Raw genomic sequence first — 22,644 nt, 5'->3', positions numbered from 1 at the left:
TTCATATATCTTTATGTACATATTCTTTATCCCTTTACACTTGTGTGTATAAGGTAGTAGTTGTGGAATTGTTAGGTTAGATTACTTGTTGGTTATTACTGCATTGTCGGAACTAGAAGCACAAGCATTTCGCTACACTCGCATTAACATCTGCTAACCATGTGTATGTGACTAATAAAATTTGATTTGATTTGATTTGTATACTCTGGGCATCACCTTTTACCTCAAATTAACAGTGGATTTTTGCTGTGGGACTTTAACCGTGTGTCTGACCTTGTTGTTCACACAGGAGAGAGATGTGACCATCGTGGATCGTCTGGGGAGCCTCAACAACCTCATGATGCTGACGAGGCAGAGAAGAGTCTCTCCAGATCAGAACTCCTCAAGAAACACCAGCAGAGACCCACAGCAGAGAAATCTCATTGCTGCTCTGACTGTGGTAAAAGATTCAATTCTTCATTAAAACTTAAAATACATCAAAGATTACACACAAGAGACAAACCATATGGCTGTGCTCAATGTGGGAAGAGTTTTGGAAAATCTAGCCATCTGACTGAACACCAGAGAACACACACAGGAGAGAAACGGTATAGCTGTGATCAATGTGGGAAGAGTTTTTCTTCATCTAGCTATCGTATTAGACACCAGAGAACACACACAGGAGAGAAACCTTATTGCTGTGATCAATGTGGGAAGAGTTTTACTACATCCGGCTCTCTGACTCTACACCAGAGAACACACACAGGAGAGAAATTGTATAGCTGTGATCAATGTGGGAAGAGTTTTACTAGATCTGACCATTTGACTTTACACCAGAGAATACACACAGGAGAGAAATCTTATAGCTGTGATCAATGTGGGAAGAGTTTTACTAGATCTGACCATCTGACTTTACACCAGAGAATACACACAGGAGAGATATTTTATAGCTGTGATCAATGTGGGAAGAGTTTCACTAGATCTGACCATCTGACTATACACCAGCGGATACACACAGGAGAGAAACCTTATAGCTGTGGTCAATGTGGGAAGAGTTTTACTACATCTGGCTATCTGACTATACACCAGAGAACACACACAGGAGAGAAACCTCATAGCTGTGATCAATGTGATAAGAGATACTCTGATAAAAGGTGTCTGATCAAACATCAGAAAATACATACATGAAGGAGTTGTTTCATGATATCAATGAAATAATGTCACAATGTAGAATGTTTTAACATTGTAGAAGGAGTATTTTAATGTCACAATGTAGAATGTTTTAACATTGTAGTAGGAATATTTTAATAATGTCACAATGTAGAAGCCTAAATGTTTGCCCCCTGTTCTATTGATTTCAACATGATATGGATATTAGCCTCAGGGGGAAAATCCAGGCTCTGAATTGAAAGAGTATTATTTATGAGATTTAACAAAAAGTGACAACCAAAAAAAGAGTTGTGTTCCTAGCTGTTTACCACGTTAGTGACCCACTTGAATTAAAATGTAGCTAGCTGTTTTCTACAAATTGTCCTCTAACCAGTGATGTACACATTATTCCCAGATTCCGTGTGGTTTTTGAGCTGTTAGTTTTAACAGGACGTGCAACCTCATGTCCCTCCTCTCGGCACAATTGATTTCAACATTATATCGATGAGTGATGACAAATAAGTGTTGCGTTCCTTTGTTTAGCGACCCCTAAATTTAAATGCATCACTCCAAAATGTAGCTGACTGTCTTCTGCAGGTTGTCCTCTAACCTGTGAGCTAAAAGATATCTCCAATTTCCATGTGTTTTTTTTGTTGTGTTAGTTTCAACAGCACGAACAACCTGATTTCCCCCCTAATCGATATCAGTGATTTATTGCTACTTGTCAAAACAACAGTGTTTTTGGTGCTTGTGCAGTTTATAAGGAGCTTGTTTTAAAAAAGACAATTATTGTGGCAGATGTTTGTGTATTTACCACATGTTAGGTTTTCAATTTATCCCAAACTGTTTCTGCATATTGGTTATTGATTTGGACACTTTAAATCTGTGTTTTGACATTGGGGCTATCCCACCTAGCAAAATGTAATTGAAAAGACGTTGAAAATAATACTATGCAATCAAATATTTCATATTTACATTTCATGTAACATTTAGTAATGAAAATTATTCATGCAACCAACTGACAGTTTTTTGGGTACAATTATATTGACATTGTTGCCCTGTTTTTAGAATATCAGGGTTAATTCTCAGATGTGCCAACCCAAATGTACTAGAGCATGACATTGGGGACTGGGCCCCGATCCAACAACATGCCTATTGAGTGAACACTGAAAAGAGAGAGAAGCTCCGCAGTGAGGTGGAAAGTTACTATGGATATTGCAGGAGTTTCCTCTTGAAATCAGACATGTCCGTGGTGAGGACAACCTGGTTGCTGATTGTCTCAAGGGTGGCAGTCAAAATGTTTTGCATTTAGCCAGTGCATTGCCATGGATCACAGTTTATTTTTACTGCACGTTTTTCCGTATTGGAGATGAGTTTTGTTTGGGCTCGTTCCAAGGGGACGAGAGTTCTAGAAGCTAGTGAGTTTTAGGAAGACGAGAGTTCTAGAAGCTAGTGGGTTTTAGGAAGACGAGAGTTCTAGAAGCTAGTGGGTTTTAGGAAGACGAGAGTTCTAGAAGCTATAGAAAGAAAAATCTTTGTGGGAATAATAAAAAATAAATATTGTTTTTAATTGTTGTTTGCCAGTAGACAGACACCATGTTTATATTGGTGACGGTGAAGCATTGTGGTTGATTATAATGTGAAATGGAAGTTGTTTTCTGTTGGTGGTAAGCATTCTCTTAAGGTGTTACAGTCTTTGGTTTTTCATTTATGTTTTGAGGTTGGACTTTAGCACGTCTAGCTCGTTAGCACGTAGGGCGCACCGATTGGTGTCACCTCGTTAGTCAGTATGTGTTACACTTGTTCTGGCTTGTATCTGGATAAGAGCGTCTGCTAAATGACTTAAATGTAAATGTCAACACCTTTAGTTGCTCCACTTTTTTGGGTTGCTTCCTGTCTTTAAGTTTATTGTGGGTTTTTATTTATTTTTCCTCTTCTTGGGCAGATTTAGTGGGTCTCATGGTTGGTGTCTTTTAGGTCCCAGTTGTTGTTACTAGTCAACTTTCAATCGACACCCCCATAGTGTCTTTGAGAACCACTCCTAAAAAAACAAGCTTATATTTTGGGTTGGATATTTCATCCAATTAGTGTTTTAATCAATGGCATTTCCTTAGAATGCTCATTGGTCTTTCAGTTGTTAATCTTCTGTTTTTTTTTAATCCTGTTATTTTTGTGTACTAAATATTTCTGTTTATTTTCATTGTTTTCTCCTGTGAAGCCATTGTGTTGCATCCATGTCTGAAATGTGCTGTATAAATAAAGCTTGATTTGATTTCAACAAATGAACCCAATGACTGACCAATCAACAGACTCTTGGTCCATCTTAGTATGAAAATCAGTATCAATCCCACTTTTCCAGCCTGCTGAAGGCGTGGTGGAGTGTTACACACCACCCCCGGCTCTACCAGGGGCTTGAGGTGGTCTCCCACAGCTCTGCTTATGTCATGTTCTGTGGCCTTGCTGTTCCATTTCTTGACTGCCCCTGCAACACAGAAAGAAACACATTTAGTCAGATTATATAAAACACTCAAAGTAATGGATATGGAGCATCTATAGCCTCAGTTACACCTGGCACCTAAATGTGACTTCTGTTGTCTGATCACTCCAAGCTGCATTCGGTTCAGATCTACCAGGATGGGCCTTTGACAGTCTGGACGCAGTCAGGCCATTGAATATAAATAAGCAATGTAAAGAGATGGGGTGAATGAGTGGGGAAAAGTACATTTGATACAAATTACCTTCATAATATCAAAGAACAAATGTGAATAGAAGCTGTTTTTCAGTCTTTCAGTTCCAGCTTTGATGCACCTGTACTGACCTCGCCTTCTGGATGATAGCAGGTGAACAGGCAGGGGCTCGGGTAATAACAAAGAACAAATGTGTATGCCTGAGAGGGAATTCACTTTCATACAGCCAAAAGGGGTGAGAAATTACACCAATATCAGTGGACAATTTGCACTAATGTAAATAAACATGGATGATGGAACATATTCCCTTTTGCTGACGTGATGAACCACTAAGGGGACATAAATATTTACCATCTAAACCATGTGTGACCTCTGACCTCTCTGGCTGTAGAAGTGTTCTTCCTAACCAGTCCCTCAACAGCTCTCTGACTGAGCTCCACCCTCACTGGGTCTTCAGAGGAGAGGAAGGCTGAGGAGGGATGGAAGGATGAATGGATCAGTCAGTCAATAAAGTGTAGAGCTGCTGTCTATGCTGTCTGACAAAATCAAAATTTTTGTTGGGTTTAGGGTTACAGGGTTAAGGTAGGGGTTAAGGTTAGGGTAGGGATGTCCCAAGGATCCCAGGTAGCATTGACCATTGTGCCTTCTTCTGTCTCTTTTACATAGCAGGTGATGGGTTCTGACTTCTGAACTTGAAAATATGAAATATCCTTATTATGGGAAATTGAATGAAACAATAATGTATGTTGATGCTAATATGATGTACAATATTCCATGATGTTTCTATATGATAACAATAGAGTAATATATTTAATATGATGTACAATATTCCATGATGTTTCTATATGATAACAATAGCATAATATATTTAATTTAAAGTTTCACTAATACATTTTTATTAACTTAATTATTATGATTCAACGTCAGTTCACCGTCTCACCTCATACTGTATTGGAGCAGCAGCAGCTGACTTGATCGTTGATGCTAATCAGCATGTTTTGAATCTGAGAGTAAATAGAGCCGACTACAACTCTAAACATGAAGGGTTCAACTGGAGTTGTTCTCAGATCCCCTAAGAACCGTAGGGTTCTTGGTCAATGAAAAACAGCCCCAAAAGGTTCTTCAAAGAACTTGTTAGAAGGTGGGTTCATCGAGGAACCTCCGTTGTTGCTGGACTTCTTCCGGGAACTTCGCAATTACAACTGAAAGCGATGGTGGCGAGTTTGGATGCGACAACAGTTAAAAAGGTTAAGTTGGGTTGATGTTTGGCTCTGAATATGTCTCGAAATAATTTATATAATAATATAACATACTAATAATGAATAACGAAGACAATGATGGTTTTCTGTGAATATCTTCCATAACGTTACTATAGTTAATTACCGTAAATATTAGAAAGCCGGGTTTGACCGTCGGCGTTGTATGAGCTACAGTACAGTACCGTTATCTAGCTAGCTAACGTTATGTCCTAACTAGGCACAACTAGATTTGGATTATTTCCCCCAACTATATTATTTCCCATATATTGTATATCGTTTCCATAAAGCCAACATGTCTTTACACTCATTAACGTAAGTTTCCAATCTAGAGCAGTTCTCACTTTTGTGATAATGAACTAGCTAACGTTAACTAACTAACTAACTAACTAACTAAGGACGGTGACCTGTCCAGACGAGATGTTACAACGAACTGAATCGTCAATGGAGGTCTTCCTCTTTATATAGCCTGCTGTAGCATGCAATACTATTAACTCACAAGGGGGCATAACGTTACATGGACAATACTATCCCATTTTGGAAACGTTACATGGACAATACTATCCCATTTTGGAAATGTTACATGGACAATACTATCCCATTTTGGTATCTTTACATGTACAATACTATCCCATTTTGGAAACGTCACATGGACAATACTATCCCATTTTGGAAACGTTACATGTACGCCCCCTTGTGGAGGGAAATTAATATCTTAGATGGTAACTGTAGATCGGATTCAATGCATATTGGTATTAATACAGTGTCTAGACTACCTCTTTTGTATAAATGCCCTTCATAATCCAATAACAGTATTGCCACGCAGCAAAATGTTGCGTATAATCTTTCAAGTCAGCCTGATAAAATATTGAACAATTTGTGAACAAAGATATCTTGAAATGTGATATTAGGCCTGTATGGCAGTACTGTTACTGTCTGGCAGTACTGTATTGGCTAGTGCTTTCTCCAATATGTTCTTCTATTTTACATTACATTGTATGTTGATGCCATTTATCTTTCAATATTTATCTTATATAAATATATATGTTTTAATGCTTGTAAGAATATTATTTGACACATTTTCTCTTCCTTTGAAACTCTTATAGGACAGAACATGGACACAATGCAATTGGGATCAAGAAGAAGGTACAGATCTGTTGTATGACAGCTGCATTTTAAGTGTACATTTAACCTACATAGCAGTCAATACAAACTGACATCTATTAGCATACAAATGTGTGCAAATGATCTTTTCAGATCTTCTCAGAAATGAATCAAGTCCATGGAATGGATATAGACAAAAAGATAATTGAAGGACTATCAGAGGTCGAGAGGCGAGGCAGGGGTGAGGACATCATCCTGCTATGTTGACAGTCCCTGAAGGACAATACAGAAGAGGGATTTGCTCTTATTCCTTCCCTTTCTCTAATGTATTTTGTAATAAAATTAGCAAGTGTAGTAATATAATTGGTTTACTTTACTAGGACTGGAGACCACAGCATCGATTCTGCTCTTGCCCTACCTCTTCAATGAGGACCCGAGTGGCCTTTATGTCCGTGACAAGGTATGCCTATGCACCAATCATCTGTTTCTTCATAAACATAGGTGTGCATGCTGATATAAAACTACAGCTGAACATTTGTTATGTTCTTTGTTAATTGTGTGTATTAATCTTTTCTTACTTTTGTTGACACACAGATTTCACCGCTCTTCACTCCTTTACTGCACATCGGCGGAAATCCATTTCACCATGAGAGTGAAATCCTGCTGGCCTTTGATGGGGAGAACATCCACGCCCTCGAGTACGTCCCCATGGGACTTGGGGCTCTGCTAGGGCTGTATTTTTTTATTCTCCCTTAAATTTCCCAAAATGTCAGAAAAACACTTATGTTGTTAAGTTACTGTGTTCTGGGGAGAAGAGAAGTTGGGGTGAAGTTACCAGGGCCGGTCATAAAGATGGCAAACTTCCTAACATAACTAAGTGGATACGATATACACACTAAAGCTGAAAAATCTGTATTTAGCATCAAGTCTACAATATTGTTAGTTTACCTATGATTCATTTTTAATGTATGTTGTTTTTATTGTACATCATTATTTTATATTTTTTAAATGTCATGAAAAGCACTATACAAAGTAAATGTATTATTTATTATGGTCTGACATGTTTGCAGAAATGTTGCAATTTTGTAATGTGTTTTGTTTGGTAAATTGTTTTGTAAATATGAATTCACATTTGTGGTGCCACTAAATAAACAATGAATTATTTAAATCAATATTGTTATTAAAATATGTCTTTATAAGGGAGGGTGGACAGGGAGTTAAAATAATGAACCCCAAAAGGTGTTTTGAGGAACCTATATTTAGGGTTTATTCAAATAACTTATAGGGGTTCCCCCACAGTTTCAATTTGAGGACCCCCTAAAGGATACTCCAGGAACCTTTACTTTTTAGAGTGTATATTGATGAAAGTCACCTTGTCCGAGAGACATTTACATAGTTACACACAGCCCAATTTGGGATGACTGTTTTGGGGCAAAATAGCGGCCACAACAGACAGACCTGATATCGCCCATAATTCAATGTCCTTGGACGTCACGTGCTGACTGGGTATGACCAAAGTTATTTAATTTAACTACACTTTGTAGTACATTTTTACACTATAATAAATGTTTCTGATGCCACATCGCCCGTTTTCAAAGGGAGTCGTTGGTTTTTTGAGGCAGTTGCTTTTTAGCTTTTTGTCTGAAAGTATTTTCTCAACTGCGATACCAACTCCAGTCAGCAGATGGCGATGTGCGTCTTTCAGGTGATTCTGCCACTGTGACGTATAATCTAGTGGATGGGATGCTTCTTCAACATCAACAGCTAGTCAGCCACCTTGGTTCACTAACTTTATGGAAAAAGGTTTATTCAATCAATCTAGCAACTCCTCTCATACTGGGAAAATACAGGAATACACACTCAGAGCCTCCTGACTGGGCCCTGTTTACACCTCCACACAGGAATACACACTCAGAGCCTCCTGACTGGGCCCTGTTTACACCTCCACATTGGAATACACACTCAGAGCCTCCTTACTGGGCCCTGTTTACACCTCCAAGGTGCCCCCCTCACACTGGAATACACACTCAGAGCCTCCTGACTCGGCCCTGTTTACACCTCCACACAGGAATACACACTCAGAGCCTACTGACTGGGCCCTGTTTACACCTCCACACAGGAATACACACTCAGAGCCTACGAGGCTTAACTCCACTTTGCGAGTTTCCTCTTAATTAAAAAAAAACTACTTTCGAGATGTGGTGTCCACTCGGCTCGCTGCCTCTCAGATCAAAGGTGGGTCCATCTGCTCCGTTCCCAGAGTGTGGTCTCTGAGATCCCAAGTTTGAGGGATCGCTCGTGCACGATTTACCCAGGTCGTCAGGACCGGTCACCAAGTGAAGACTCACACCCCCATCGCCAAATGTGGTTAATTTCTTTAATATCAAATGAGGAGACAAACTTATCACACAAGTCAGAAATATTCTAAAACTAAATCTTTATTCACTTAATAATAAGGGAGCAGGTCAATACAACGTACACAAATAAAGTGAATCAATTGAGTGCTCTACGATAATGGCTGGTCGACAAATCACCCCCAGATGATTCGTTGAGAGGCACGAGACAAAAGTACAAAGGTCTTTTACAGCCAAGATACACCCCTTTCAATCTATATGACGAACAACAGATGTATAGAACGGGTCACAAGATTAATATTTGCATGAAAGATACCTATAATTCTCAGCAGACAGTATCTGCTGTAAAAACAGTACTCTTTGTGTAGAGACCAGGGTCTGGCCCTGGGGTCATCTCTCCCTGGTACAATATAGAACAGAAACATTAACTCATGCTCTGGAATGTGGTCTCTTTAGGTTTTAATCACCCAAAAGACATTGTAAATCTCCTGTCAGTGTTTTCTCCCAGAGGCCCATCCTCAGTAGAACACACAGAAACAATAGTTCTAAGAACCCTCTATTCTGTTGCATAAAACAACCATTTGATGCAATAAAAGTTTTGCTCTCAATGTCCACTGAAAGTTGACAAGTAACAACAACTGGGACCTAAAAGACACCCACTAAATCTGCCCAAGAAGAGGCAAACAAAAGAAAAACCCACAACATACTTAAAGACAGAAAGCAAACCAAAACGGTAGCGCAACTAAAGGTGTTGACTCTCCACATCTATCAAGACAACTGGAGCACTGGACGTGCTACCGAGCTATACGTGCTAACGAGCTATACGTGCTACCGAGCTATACGTGCTACCGAGCTATACGTGCTAACAAGCCAACGAGCTATACGTACCAACGAGCTATACGTGCCAACGAGCTATACGTGCTACCGAGCTATACGTGCCAACGAGCTATACGTGCTAACGAGCTATACGTGCTAACGAGCTATACGTGCTAACGAGCTATACGTGCGAAATGTAAGATGTAAGATTGTTAATAAAATTGATTATAGACCAATTTATTATACTACGTCCATGTGTTTAGGCTGCAAGTATGTTGAAATTAAGTTGTTTTTCATTGGGGAAAAAAACTACAACTGCAACCGAACATATATTTGACTTTGGGCTTAATAGTCTTATTTTCAACATCTTTTCAATGACATTTGGCTAAATGGGAATAGCGCAATGTTAAAACACAGTTTTAACGTGCCCAAATCAATACCCAATATGCAGAAACAGTTTGTGATATATTGAATATTGAAAACCTAAACATGTTGAAGTGTTGCATTTTGATTCAAGTGGGTCACCAACGTGTTAATTAAGTGTAACACAATTTTTTTTGTCACTTTTTGTTAAATAAATAGTACTCTTTCAATTCAGGGCCTGGGTTTTTCCGCTGAGGCTAAAATCAATAGATAGATAATATCAACTGAACAGAGGACAAACGTTTATGGTTCTACATTCTGACATTCATTCAAATAGATCAAAAATTATTAAAATTCTCCTTCTACAATGTTAAAACATTCTACATTGTGACATCATTAAAATACTCCTACTACAATGTTAAAACATTCTACATTGTGACATCATTAAAATTCTCCTTCTACAATGTTAAAACATTCTACATTGTGACATCATTAAAATACTCCCACTACAATGTTAAAACATTCTACATTGTGACATTATTTCATTGATATCATGAAACAACTCCTTCATGTATGTATTTTCTGATGTTTAATCAGAGATATTTTATCAGAGTATCTCTTCCCACATCGATCACAGCTATTAGGTTTCACTCCTGTGTGTGTTCTCTGGTGTACTGTCAGCTGGCTAGATCTAATAAAACGCTTCCCACATTGATCACAGCTATGAGGTTTCACTCCTGTGTGTGTTCTTTGGTGTCTAGTCAGATTGCTAGATGTAGTAAAACTCTTCCCACATTGATCACAGCCATAAGGTTTCTCTCCTGTGTGTGTTCTCTGGTGTTCAGTTAGATTGCTAGATGTAGTAAAACTCTTCCCACATTGATCACAGCCATAAGCTTTCTCTCCTGTGTGAATCCTCTGGTGTATAGTTAGATTGCCAGATGTAGTAAAACTCTTCCCACATTGATCACAGCTATAAGGTTTCTCTCCTGTGTGTCCCCGCTGGTGTCCTATCAGGCTGCTTAAGTGAGAAAAACTCGTCCCACATTGATAACAGCCAAAAGGTTTCTCTCCAGTGTGTATTCTTTGGTGTGATTTCAGGGTTTGTAGTAGAATAAATCTCTTCCCACATTGATCACAGCTATAAGGTTTCTCTCCTGTGTGTGTTCTCTGGTGTATAGTCAGAGAGCTAGATATAGTAAAACTCTTCCCACATTGATCACAGCTATAAGGTTTCTCTCCTGTGTGAATTCTCTGGTGTATAGTTAGATTGCTAGATGTAGTAAAACTCTTCCCACATTGATCACAGCTATAAGGTTTCTCTCCTGTGTGTCCCCGCTGGTGTCCTATCAGGCTGCTTAAGTGAGAAAAACTCGCCCCACATTGATAACAGCCAAAGGGTTTCTCTCCAGTGTGTATTCTTTGGTGTGATTTCAGGGTTTGTAGCAGAATAAATCTCTTCCCACATTGATCACAGCCGTAAGGTTTCTCTCCTGTGTGAATTCTCTGGTGTTCAGTTAGATTGCTAGATGTAGTAAAACTCTTCCCACATTGATCACAGCTATAAGGTTTCTCTCCAGTGTGAATTCTTTGATGTATTTTAAGGTGTGATGAGTAGTTGAATCTTTTCCCACAGTCAGAGCAGGAGTGAGATTTCTTTCCTGTGGGTCTCTGCTGGTGTTTCTTGAGGAGTTCTGATCTGGAGAGACTCTTCTCTGCCTCGTCAGCATCATGATGTTGTAGAGGCTCCCCAGAGGATCCACGATAGTCACGTCTCTCTCCTGTGTGAACGACAAAGTCAGACAGATGGTTAAAGGCCCACAACAGCAGAAATCCACTGTTAATTTTAGGTAAAAGGTGATGCCCAGAGCGTACCCATGAAGTTGTACAACAATTGACGTCTGTTCAATTTGAAAATTAAGCCAGTCAAGACAGCAACAATAGTCATATTTAGTCTTGTTTTCACATTAGTAGTAACATTGATGATTGCAGGCTAGAAACACGTTTTTCAAGTTGTTGAAACTCTAAGCAGTGTGCCAGATGACTTTTGGTCTCCAATATAGGCCCCTTTCTGTGTTTGCTAAAATTGCGGCACGAGGGCATAGCACACACAATGCAAATGCTTGATTTACAGGTAGGGTCTTGTAGATCTGTTTGGACACAGAGATACTTAGATCATAATGTGTAGAGAACTGTTCCTTGATGGATAGGCGATTGTACAACACACAGAGCTATTTTCCTTGATTCAGGACATTTAGAATGACAACACATTACAGAGTAGTCTAGTGGGATTATTCACAAAATTATCTGGTTATGAAATATCATGACAAAGACATTTTAGTTTCCATGTTTCACCTGAAATATTAAATTATTTATAGTCCTAGGTCTATGTTGTTGTTAGGTGAAGTTATGGGTCCTACAGTAGGTCTATGTTGTTGTTAGGTGAAGTTATGGGTCCTACAGTAAGTCTATGTTATTGTTAGGGGGAAGTTATGGGCCCTACAGTAGGTCTATGTTATTGTTAGGTGAAGTTATGGGCCCTACAGTAGGTCTATGTTATTGTTAGGGGAAGTTATGGGCCCTACAGTAGGTCTATGTTATTGTTAGGTGAAGTTATGGGTCCTACAGTAGGTCTATGTTATTGTTAGGTGAAGTTATGGGTCCTACAGTAGGTCTATGTTATTGTTAGGTGAAGTTATGGGCCCTACAGTAGGTCTATGTTATTGTTAGGGGAAGTTATGGGTCCTACAGTAGGTCTATGTTGTTGTTAGGTGAAGTTATGGGTCCTACAGTAGGTCTGTGTTGTTGTTAGGTGAAGTTATGGGTTCTACAGTAGGTCTATGTTGTTGTTAGGTGAAGTTATGGGTTCTACAGTAGGTCTATGTTGTTGTTAGGGGGAAGTTATGGCTGATGTTAAAGCTAGCCAAAGAGCATTTTACTGGTTAAGTGTTTTTTTAAGTATATAGCAGTTAAATTGTGACGACAACACAAACATATTAACCAGGACATTCAAGCGAGCCTTACAATTTATAATCCAATAGTAATGTGAAATGCACTCATATTCAACCTGTAAATGGAGGCTATTATTGCTGTCAGCCTATGAGAACTCCCCTGAGTTTTCCCCCACGGTGGTGAATTAGTGAATAGACACAGAGCTTAATGTGAGTTTCCTTGAGTAGCACTCCTGATCTTGTGCTGTAATGTTCAGAATACATTGTGAACAATGAAAATCTCCTTACCACAAACACAGAAAGGCCGAAGGTCATCTGGCACACTGCTTAGGTTTTGACTATCTTAAGACAATTGTAAAATAATTTAACAGACGTCAATTGTTGTACAACTTAATGGGTATACTCTGGGCATCACCTTTTACCTCAAATTAACAGTGGATTTTTGCTGTGGGACTTTAACCGTCTGTCTGACCTTGTTGTTCACACAGGTGAGAGACGGGACTATCGTGGATCCTCTGGGAAGCCTCAACAACAACATGAGGCTGAAGAGGCAGAGAAGAGTCTCTCCACATCAGAACTCCTCCAGAAACACCTGCAGAGACCCACAGGGAAGAAATCTCATTGCTGCTCTGACTGTGGTAAAAGATTCAATTCTTCATTAAAACTTAAAATACATCAAAGATTACACACAAGAGACAAACCATATGGCTGTGCTCAATGTGGGAAGAGTTTTGTAAAATCTAGCCATCTGACTGAACACCAGAGAACACACACAGGAGAGAAACGGTATAGCTGTGATCAATGTGGGAAGAGTTTTTCTTCATCTAGCTATCGTATTAGACACCAGAGAACACACACAGGAGAGAAACCGTATAGCTGTGATCAATGTGGGAAGAGTTTTACTAGATCCGGCTCTCTGACTCTACACCAGAGAACACACACAGGAGAGAAACCGTATAGCTGTGATCAATGTGGGAAGAGTTTTACTACATCCGGCTCTCTGACTCTACACCAGAGAACACACACAGGAGAGAAATTGTATAGCTGTGATCAATGTGGGAAGAGTTTTACTAGATCTGACCATTTGACTTTACACCAGAGAATACACACAGGAGAGAAATCTTATAGCTGTGATCAATGTGGGAAGAGTTTTACTAGATCTGACCATCTGACTGAACACCAGAGAATACACACAGGAGAGATATTTTATAGCTGTGATCAATGTGGGAAGAGTTTCACTAGATCTGACCATCTGACTATACACCAGCGGATACACACAGGAGAGAAACCTTATAGCTGTGGTCAATGTGGGAAGAGTTTTACTACATCTGGCTATCTGACTATACACCAGAGAACACACACAGGAGAGAAACCTCATAGCTGTGATCAATGTGATAAGAGATACTCTGATAAAAGGTGTCTGATCAAACATCAGAAAATACATACATGAAGGAGTTGTTTCATGATTTCAATGAAATGATGTCACAATGTAGAACCCTAAATGTTTGTCCCCTGTTCTATTGATTTCAACATGATATGGATATTAGCCTCAGGGGGAAAATCCAGGCTCTGAATTGGAAGAGTACTATTTATGAGATTTAACAAAAAGTGACAACCAAAAAAAAGAGTTGTGTTCCTAGCTGTTTACCACGTTAGTGACCCACTTGAATTAAAATGTAGCTAGCTGTTTTCTACAAATTGTCCTCTAACCAGTGATGTACACATTATTCCCAGATTCCGTGTGGTTTTTGAGCTGTTAGTTTTAACAGGACGTGCAACCTCATCTCCCTCCTCTCGGCACAATTGATTTCAACATGATATCGATGAGTAATGACAAATAAGTGTTGCGTTCCTTTGTTTAGCGACCCCTAAATTTAAATGCATCACTCCAAAATGTAGCTGACTGTCTTCTGCAGGTTGTCCTCTTATCAGTGAGGTTAAAGATATCTCCAATTTCCATGTTTTTTTTGTTGTTGTGTTAGTTTCAACAGCACGTACAACCTAATTTCCCCCCTAATCGATATCAGTGATTTATTGCTACTTGTCAAAACAACAGCGTTTTTGGTGCGTGTGCAGTTTATAAGGAGCTTGTTTTAAAAAAGACAATTATTGTGGCAGATGTTTGTGTATATACCACATGTTAGGTTTTCAATTTATCCCAAACTGTTTCTGCATATTGGTTATTGATTTGGACATGTTAAAACTGTGTTTTGACATTGGGCTATCCCACCTGGCACAATGTAATTGAAAAGATGTTGAAAATAATACTATGCAATCAAATATTTCATATAACATTTAGTAGTGATATTTATTCATGCAACCAACTGACAATTTTTTGGTACAATTATATTGACATTGTTGCCCTGTTTTTAGAATATCAAGGGTCATTTTCAGATGTGCCAAACCAAATGTACTAGAGCATGACATTGGGGACTGGGCCCCGATCCAACAACATGCCTATCGAGTGAACCCTGAAAAGAGAGAGAAGCTCCGCAGTGAGGTGGAAAGTTACTACGCATATTGCAGGAGTTTCCTCTTGAAATCAGACATGTCCGTTGTGAGGACAACCTGGTTGCTGATTGTCTCAAGGGGGGCTGTAAAAATGTTTTGTGTTTTGCGTTTAGCCAGTGCATTGCCATGGATCACAGTTTATTTTTACTGCACGTTTTTCTGTATTGGAGATGAGTTTTGTTTGGGCTCGTTCCAAGGGGACCAGAGTTCTAGAAGCTGGTGAGTTTTAAGAAGAGGAGAGTTCTAGAAGCTATAGAAAGAAAAATCTTTGTGGGAATAATAAAAAATAAATATTGTTGTTTGCCAGTAGACAGACACCATGTTTATATTGGTGACGGTGAAGCATTGCAGTTGATTATAATGTGAAATGGAAGTTGTTTTCTGTTGTTGGTGAGCAAACTCTTAAGGTGTTAGTTAGTCTTTGGTTTTTCCATTTATGTTTTGAGGTTGGACTTTAGCAAGTCTAGCTCGTTAGCACGTAGGACGCACTGATTGGTGTCACCTCGTTAGTCAGTATGTGTTACACCTGTGCTGGCTTGTCCATCTCGTTAGTGGGAAGGTGTTTCACCTGAGCTGGTCCAGGTTCTATTTAAGAGTGTCTGGCCCAGTGCTCCAGTTGTCTTGATAGATGTAGAGAGTCAACACCTTTAGTTGCTCCACTGTTTTGGTTTACTTCCTGTCTTGAAGTTTGGTATGGATTTTTCTTTTATTTACTTTTTTTTTTTTTTACTTGCCTCTTCTTGGGCAGATTTAGTGGGTCTCATGGTTGGTGTCTTTTTGGTCCCAGTTGTTGTTACTAGTCAACTTTCAGTCGACAGCCCCATAGTGTCTTTGAGAACCCCTCCTAAAAAACAAGCTTATATTTTGGGTTGGATATTGCATCCAATTAGTGTTTTAATCAATGGCATTTCCTTAGAATGCTCATTGGTCTTTAAGTTGTTAATCTTCTGTTTTTTTTATCCTGTTATTTTTGTGTACTAAGTACTACTGTTTATTTCATTGTTTTCTCCTGTGAAGCCATTGTGTTGCATCATGTCTGAAATGTGCTGTATAAATAAAGCTTGATTTGATTTCAACAAATGAACCCAATGACTGATCAATCAACAGACCCTCCATCTTAGTATGAAAAACAGTATCAATCCCACTTTTCAAGCCTGCTGAAGGCGTGGTGGAGTGGTAAACACCACCCCCGACTCTACCAGGGGCTTGAGGTGGTCTCCCACAGCTCTGCTTATGTCATGTTCTGTGGCCTTGCCGTTACATTTCTTGACTGCCCCTGCAACACAGAAAGAAACAAATTTAGTCATATTATATAAAACACTCAAAGTAATGGATATGGAGCATCTATGGACTCAGTTACACCTGGCACCTAAATGTGACTTCTGTTATCTGATCACTCCAAGCTGAATTAGGTTCAGATCTACCAGGATGGGCCTTTGACAGTCTGGACGCAGTCAGGTCACCACATATAAATAGGCAATGTAATGAGATGTGGTGAATGAGTGGGGGAAAGTACATTCTATACAAATGACCTTCATAATAACAATCAACTAATGTGTGTGCCTGAGGGGAAATTAATTTTCCTACTGACAAAATGGGTGAGAAATTACACCAAAACCAGCGGACAATTTGCACTGCTGCTGAAAAACATGACAGCATGATGTTGCCATGACCACCGCTTCACCGGGATGGTACCGACTTTCTCCAGACATGAGACATGACATTCAGGCCAAAGAGTTGGTTTAATCAGACCAGAGAATCTTGTTTCTCATGGTTAGAGTCCTTTAGGTGCCTTTTGGCAAACTCCAAGCGGGCTGTCATGTGCCTTTTACTGAGGAGTAGCTTCCGTCTGGTCTCTACCATAAAGGCCTGATTTGTTGGAGTGCTGCAGAGATGATTGTCCTTCTGGAAGGTTCTCCCATCTCCACAGAGGAACTCTGGAGCTCTGTCAGAGTGACCATCGCGTTTTTGGTCACCTCCTTGACCAAGGCCCTTCTCCCCCGATTTCTCCGTTTGGCCGGGCGGCCAGCTCTAGGAAGAGTAATGGTGGTTCCTAACTTATTCCAGTTAAGAATGAGGGCGGACACTGTGTTCTTGGGGACCTTCAATGCTGCATACATTTTTTGGTACCTTTCTCCAGATCTGTGCCTCAACACATTCTTGTCTCAGAGCTCTACGGACAATTCCTTTGACCTCATGGCTTGGTTTTTGCTCTTCCCAGAGAGGGGAGAGGTCGGGCTTGTCTTCATAAGTCAATGTATCTGTTAAACCATGTGGTGCTAAGTAGAATATCAGAAGGGAAGAGGACAGTTGTTTTCTTATGGGAACGTTGTTTTCTTATGGGAACGTGTCTGTAACTATTCCTAAACCATGTGACGGGATGGAGTTATTAATTGGGGAACCAGTTAGTTATCTCATACAATGTCTGTACGCCAGTCACTCCCTACTTTTCTCATAGGGGGAAGGAGTTTGGCAGTGTTTGGAACCATTGTATTTCCCCTCTGAAGTTGCCCTTATCTTGACCTAGTATTTGATCTAAGAGGCTCACTGTCTGATTTTTAGTTTGTCCAGGTTTGGAATATCTAGAAATGACAATTGATATATGCCATTGGATGAGGTAATGTTTTGGTAGACAGTGAAGTAACAAGCATGAGATTTAAACCTTGTCTTGGGAGATCAAACTGAACAATGATTTATAGCTGATGCTGTCTAGCGATAGGATACTCCTCTTTCGGGTAAAGGATTCTTTGTAAGTTGAGAGGGGTGTATCTTGGCTATAAATGAGACTAAGAATTGTTTTGTAAGCACTCTCAGAGAATTCATTTATAGACACTGAATTGATCTGAGAGTCAAAAAAGGGCTTTGGTGAAGCTTGTATATATATTAAAGATGGAATATATAATTTAACTCTGACTTGTGTGTGGTTGGCTCTCTCTCTCTCTTTATTGAGTAATACAGGAAATTACCACGACACATGCACTGTAAACTGTGGGACTTTATAAAGACAGGTGTGTGCCTCTCCAAATCATGTCTAATCAATTGAATTTACCACAAGTGGACTCCAATCAAGCTGGAGAAACATCTCAAGGATGATCAATGGAATCAGGATGCATCTGAGCTCAATTCGAGTCTCATAGCAAAGGGTCTGAATACTTAAGTAAATACATTTGCAAAAATGTTTACAAACCTGTTTTTGGTTTGTCATTATGTGGTATTGTGATGTCATTATGGGGTATTGTGTGTAGATTAATGAGGGGAAAAATATTCAATTTTAGAATAAGGCTGTAATGTAACTGAATGTGGAAAAAGTGAAGGGGTCTGAATACTTAACGAATGCACTGTATACAGCTGGCAGAGTTTTCTACCATTAGCAGTTTTGTACACAGTCACGTGATACGTGGTATAGAAAAGTCCAATCTTAGGAGAGTACATGGGAGGCACTATACTGTGTGTCTGCAGGTGTCTATCTGGTCAAAACCACTGATACAGGTGCCCCTCCACCCTCTGGCGGGATGGATCATGTCTACAGAGAAACCTAGATTCAAATACTTAGATTTGTGTGTATGGGTTGTGAAATTGTTAGATATTACTTGTTAGATATTACTGCACTGTCGGAGCTAGAAACACAAGTATTTCACTACACCCGCCAATAACACCTGCTAAACACGTGTCTGTGACCCAATAAAATGTGATTTGAATTTGATTTGAAATAAATGTCCTATTTATCAAAGGTGCTTTTGGCTGGGGTCAAAATGACTCCAAAGGATTTGAATTTGTTAAAAGTACATTTTGATACAGAAACACTAAACCATGATTTAGATTATTAACCAACCATTTGATTGTGGGTGTAAAATCTTGTTTTAAATTCTCACTCATTAAACACGAATCAAGCAACACATGCTTCTCTTTGAACGGCATAATATAATATTAAACTTTATGAAATAAATGAAAAATAACATTTGGTTCCTCAACTGCGTTTCCCACTCCAGTCAGCAGATGGCGATGTGCGTTCTTTTAGGTTCAGGCAGATGCTGCCAGTGTGACGTATAATCTAGTGGACGGGACGCTTTCTCAACAACAACAGCTAGTCAGACACCTCGGTAGCTTTCTAGCAAACATAGCTACAAACATTCACCCGCTTTACACTGTTGTGGTGTATATTAGTCGATGTGTTTTAAACACACTTCTGTCGTATGTACTTGTTGGCCCATTTAATTATATATTTACGTTGTTTGTCAGCTAGCTGGTTTGCTAAGTTAGCTTAGAACTAGGCTAGTCGCTAATGCTAGCTAGCTAACATCTCCGACCATGAGTTTCACTAAGCTACTCTCCTCCTGCTAAGAAGAGAAAGAAGCTTTCGTGAAAAAGGAGGACGAAGAGGAGGCTTGTTTCAATAAAAAAACAAGTCGAGAGTGAGGCTGTTACCGTGAAAGAAGAAGAGAAAGACGTTTCAGTGAAAGAAGAGGAAGATGCGTTCAGAGTGAAAGAGGTAGGATGCGATTTTTGGAGTGAAAGAGGAGAAGGAAGAGGAGGCTGTTACAATATTAAAACACGTAGAGGGTGAGGTTGTTACCGTGAAAGAAGAAGAGAAAGACGTTTCAGTGAAAGAGGAGGAAGTTACAGTAAAAGGAGAGGAGGATGCAGTTTTTGGAGTGAAAGGGGAGGAGGGGAGATGACTGTCACATTGGAGGAAGAAGAGGAGGTTGGAGATCCGTTTAACCCCCAGTAAGTACCGTCTCTGCAGTCGTGAACCAATATGCAGTAAAGGGGTTCTACACTTTAATGTTGTTCATGTAGGAAGTGGCCTGAAGCTACACTGTAACGTGTAGAACATCAAGAGTGGACCATCAACAAAACGTTAACAATTGATAAAATGCATCCAATGACAATACCTGAAATACTGTAGTCCTCAATATCTCCTATTAGATTAGCCCAATATGTAGTCTTAAAGGGGCAATCAGCAGTTGTTACATCCATTTTGGGACTTGTACATTAATGATATGTACCCATTGTTTCTTTAAGAATTCACTTATAAATGCCTCATGAGCTTAGTTCAACTGTTGTACCCCATCAGAACCCAAAATATGAGCTTATTTTTACTCCAATGTTTGTCAGTAAATATAAACAAACACGGTATATCCTCAAAACATGGTTAAAACTATAATGTTGATATCATGGATGGTTGCATTTCTCCATCCCCATCCCTCAGCTTTTTACCGAAACAGGCAGGGAGTACGCTTTGTTATTGTTTCTACTGCTGATTGCTGCCCCCGTTACTCCTCAGGGTCCAAGGACTGTATGTTATTTTCAGAGGTAGACTGGCTCTGGCAGCTAAAATTGTCAAATATTCCATCTAAATGTGAATCCATTCTCAATTGCGATACATTTCTAGAAACATAAATCGCTGCACTTTCATATCAATTGAGAATAATTTCACACAATACTTTCATATCACATCAAAATAAGTAACCAGTCGCAATACCCCAAACGGTAAACCAAATTAGTTTCTCGTAATTTCACCTTCTTTTAGGCTTATTTTTCTTCTTTGGACTTTATATGGCGGTTGGAAACCAACTTTAAGGTGCATTACCACCATCAACTGGACTGGAGTGTGGACCTCAGTTCATCTTTCAATCACCCAGGTGGGTATATACCAAGACAGTCATGAAGAGGGCACAACAAAACCTTTATCCCCTCAGGAGACTGAAAAGATTTGGCATGGGTCCCCAGATCCTCAAAAGGTAATACAGCTGCACCATCGAGAGAATCCTGACCGGTTGCATCACCACCTGGTATGGCAACTGCTCGCCATCTGACCCTAAGGCGCTACAGAGGGTAGTGCGAACGGCCCAGTACATCACTGTGGCCAAGCTTCCTGCCATCCAGGACCTATATAATTGGCGGTGTCAGAGGAAAGCCCACAAAATTGTCAGAGACTCCAGTCACCCAAGTTATAGACTGTTTTCTCTGCTACCGCAGCGCCAAGTCTAGAAAATCTGTAAAATCACCACCGGACAATTTACATTGACCCCCCCCCACCCCCTCCCTTTTGTGCACTGCTGCTACTCGCTGGTTGTTTGTTACCTATGCATAGTCACTACACTCCCCTACCTTCATGTACAGATTACCTCAACTAGCCTGTAACCCCGCACACTGACTCGCTACCGGTGCCCCCTGTATATACCCTCCACATTGACTCAGTACCGGTGCCCCCTGTATATAGCCTCCACACTGACTCGCTACCGGTGCCCCCTGTATATAGCCTCCACACTGACTCGGTACCGGTGCCCCCTGTATATAGCCTCCACACTGACTCAGTACCGGTGCCCCCTGTATATAGCCTCGTTATTCTCATTGTGTTACTTTTTATTATTACTTTTTATTTTAGTCTACTTGGTAAACGTTTTCTTCTTCTTGAACTGCACTGTTGGTTAAGGGCTTGTAAGTAAAGCATTTCACAGTAAAGTCTAAGTTGGTGTCTTGACGGATTTGTAAAAAAACGGTTTGTCATAAAACACTATATATTTATTTATATTTTTAAATGATGCTGACATCCCTCCCCAGAGGTGTCTCATTATTGTGATTCATTGCTGATTCCTACCTGTAGCTCACTATGAGGTGTCTAGTGATACAGGTTAAGGGCCCTGTTGGAGATTGGTGGTTGGTAGCGGAGTCGAGGGAACAAGCAGGGTTGGACAGGGCCATGTTATTATCCCACACACAGTCTCTGTGGTTCATATGAACCCCATTCCTGGGAATTAGATTTGATTACAAATCGCCTCTGTCTGTTACCACAGAAGGGTTCCGTCTGTCCCATCTGTCCTGCTTTGTCACCAGTACCTTGACTGGTTGATAGGGGAACCTCCATGCTTAATATAGAAACAGTAATTAGGGGAAAACTGTTTAGTAAACTGAAATAAAATAACAAACCTGTTTGACTCCAAAACTAAAATAGCCTAAAATAATAACCAGCATAAATTATGTTCCGTTTGAATAATTTATATCTTAACTTTGGACAAAAATAGAATTGGGTTTTAAATATATTTTACATGGGTTTTAAATCTTCTGAACCTGGTGGCTGGTAAATGCTGCCATGGAATGGCAATGTTTCAAATAGACCTAGCTTGTGTATCACTATCACCTGCTATCACCAGAAATACTTTAAGAAATTAGGATATCGGAAACTACTTTCAATTTGTATTAACAGCTTAAAGAAAAGTACATTGGCATTAATTACCCTCCGTGAACAAGAAGCACAACAATACAAATATTTTCAGAGATAATTAGAGATATTTAACTTGTTCTCTGTAATATCGTATAGCTTTGCAATCGTACCATTACGTATTTTCAAGGAAAATAGGCATGTTTCTCGACTTATACCCTGACTTTAAAAAGATTTTGAAGATAGATTAGATGTTAGATTTTTTAGTTAGATTTTCGTGAGAATTAGGAACTGCGTGTCACAGCATGACAA

The 22,644-nt window shown here is 39.7% G+C and overlaps 2 protein-coding genes across 2 annotated transcripts; one reads left to right on the top strand and one right to left on the bottom strand.

The window, feature by feature from the left end:
* Positions 1-505: 505 nt before the first annotated feature.
* Positions 506-14,028, top strand: LOC120039521 (zinc finger protein 2 homolog; the record flags this gene model as incomplete). The annotated part of the gene is made up of 3 exons (XM_038984929.1): positions 506-520; positions 751-1,133; positions 13,404-14,028. Coding segments are annotated over exons 1-3 (1,023 nt in total), but the record flags the coding sequence as incomplete, so codon positions are not given.
* Positions 9,940-12,974, bottom strand: LOC120039519 (zinc finger protein 239-like). The gene is made up of 5 exons (XM_038984928.1): positions 12,948-12,974; positions 11,841-11,858; positions 10,764-11,379; positions 10,335-10,604; positions 9,940-9,965 (listed from the first exon to the last, which is right to left on the bottom strand). The coding sequence occupies exons 1-5, from the start codon at positions 12,972-12,974 to the stop codon at positions 9,940-9,942; spliced, it is 957 nt and encodes a 318-aa protein (XP_038840856.1).
* Positions 14,029-22,644: the final 8,616 nt, after the last annotated feature.

Source organism: Salvelinus namaycush, unplaced genomic scaffold (assembly GCF_016432855.1).
Source record: "Salvelinus namaycush isolate Seneca unplaced genomic scaffold, SaNama_1.0 Scaffold277, whole genome shotgun sequence".
Classification (NCBI taxonomy): Eukaryota; Metazoa; Chordata; class Actinopteri; order Salmoniformes; family Salmonidae; genus Salvelinus; species Salvelinus namaycush.
The sequence above is the reverse complement of the archived record's forward strand: the minus strand, read 5'-3'. Positions and strand labels throughout refer to the sequence as shown.

Excerpts from the sequence above, each read along its gene's own strand:
- LOC120039519 (XM_038984928.1), bottom strand. The coding sequence starts at position 12,974 with ATGACCTTCGGCCTTTCTGTGTTTGTG. Across the intron at positions 10,605-10,763 it reads TGGAGAGAAACCTTTTGGCT|CTTATGGCTGTGATCAATGT; the intron begins GTTATCAATGTG and ends CAGGAGAGAAAG. Across the intron at positions 9,966-10,334 it reads ACCTAATAGCTGTGATCGAT|CCTCAGCGGAAAAACCCAGG; the intron begins GTGGGAAGAGAT and ends TATTGATTTTAG.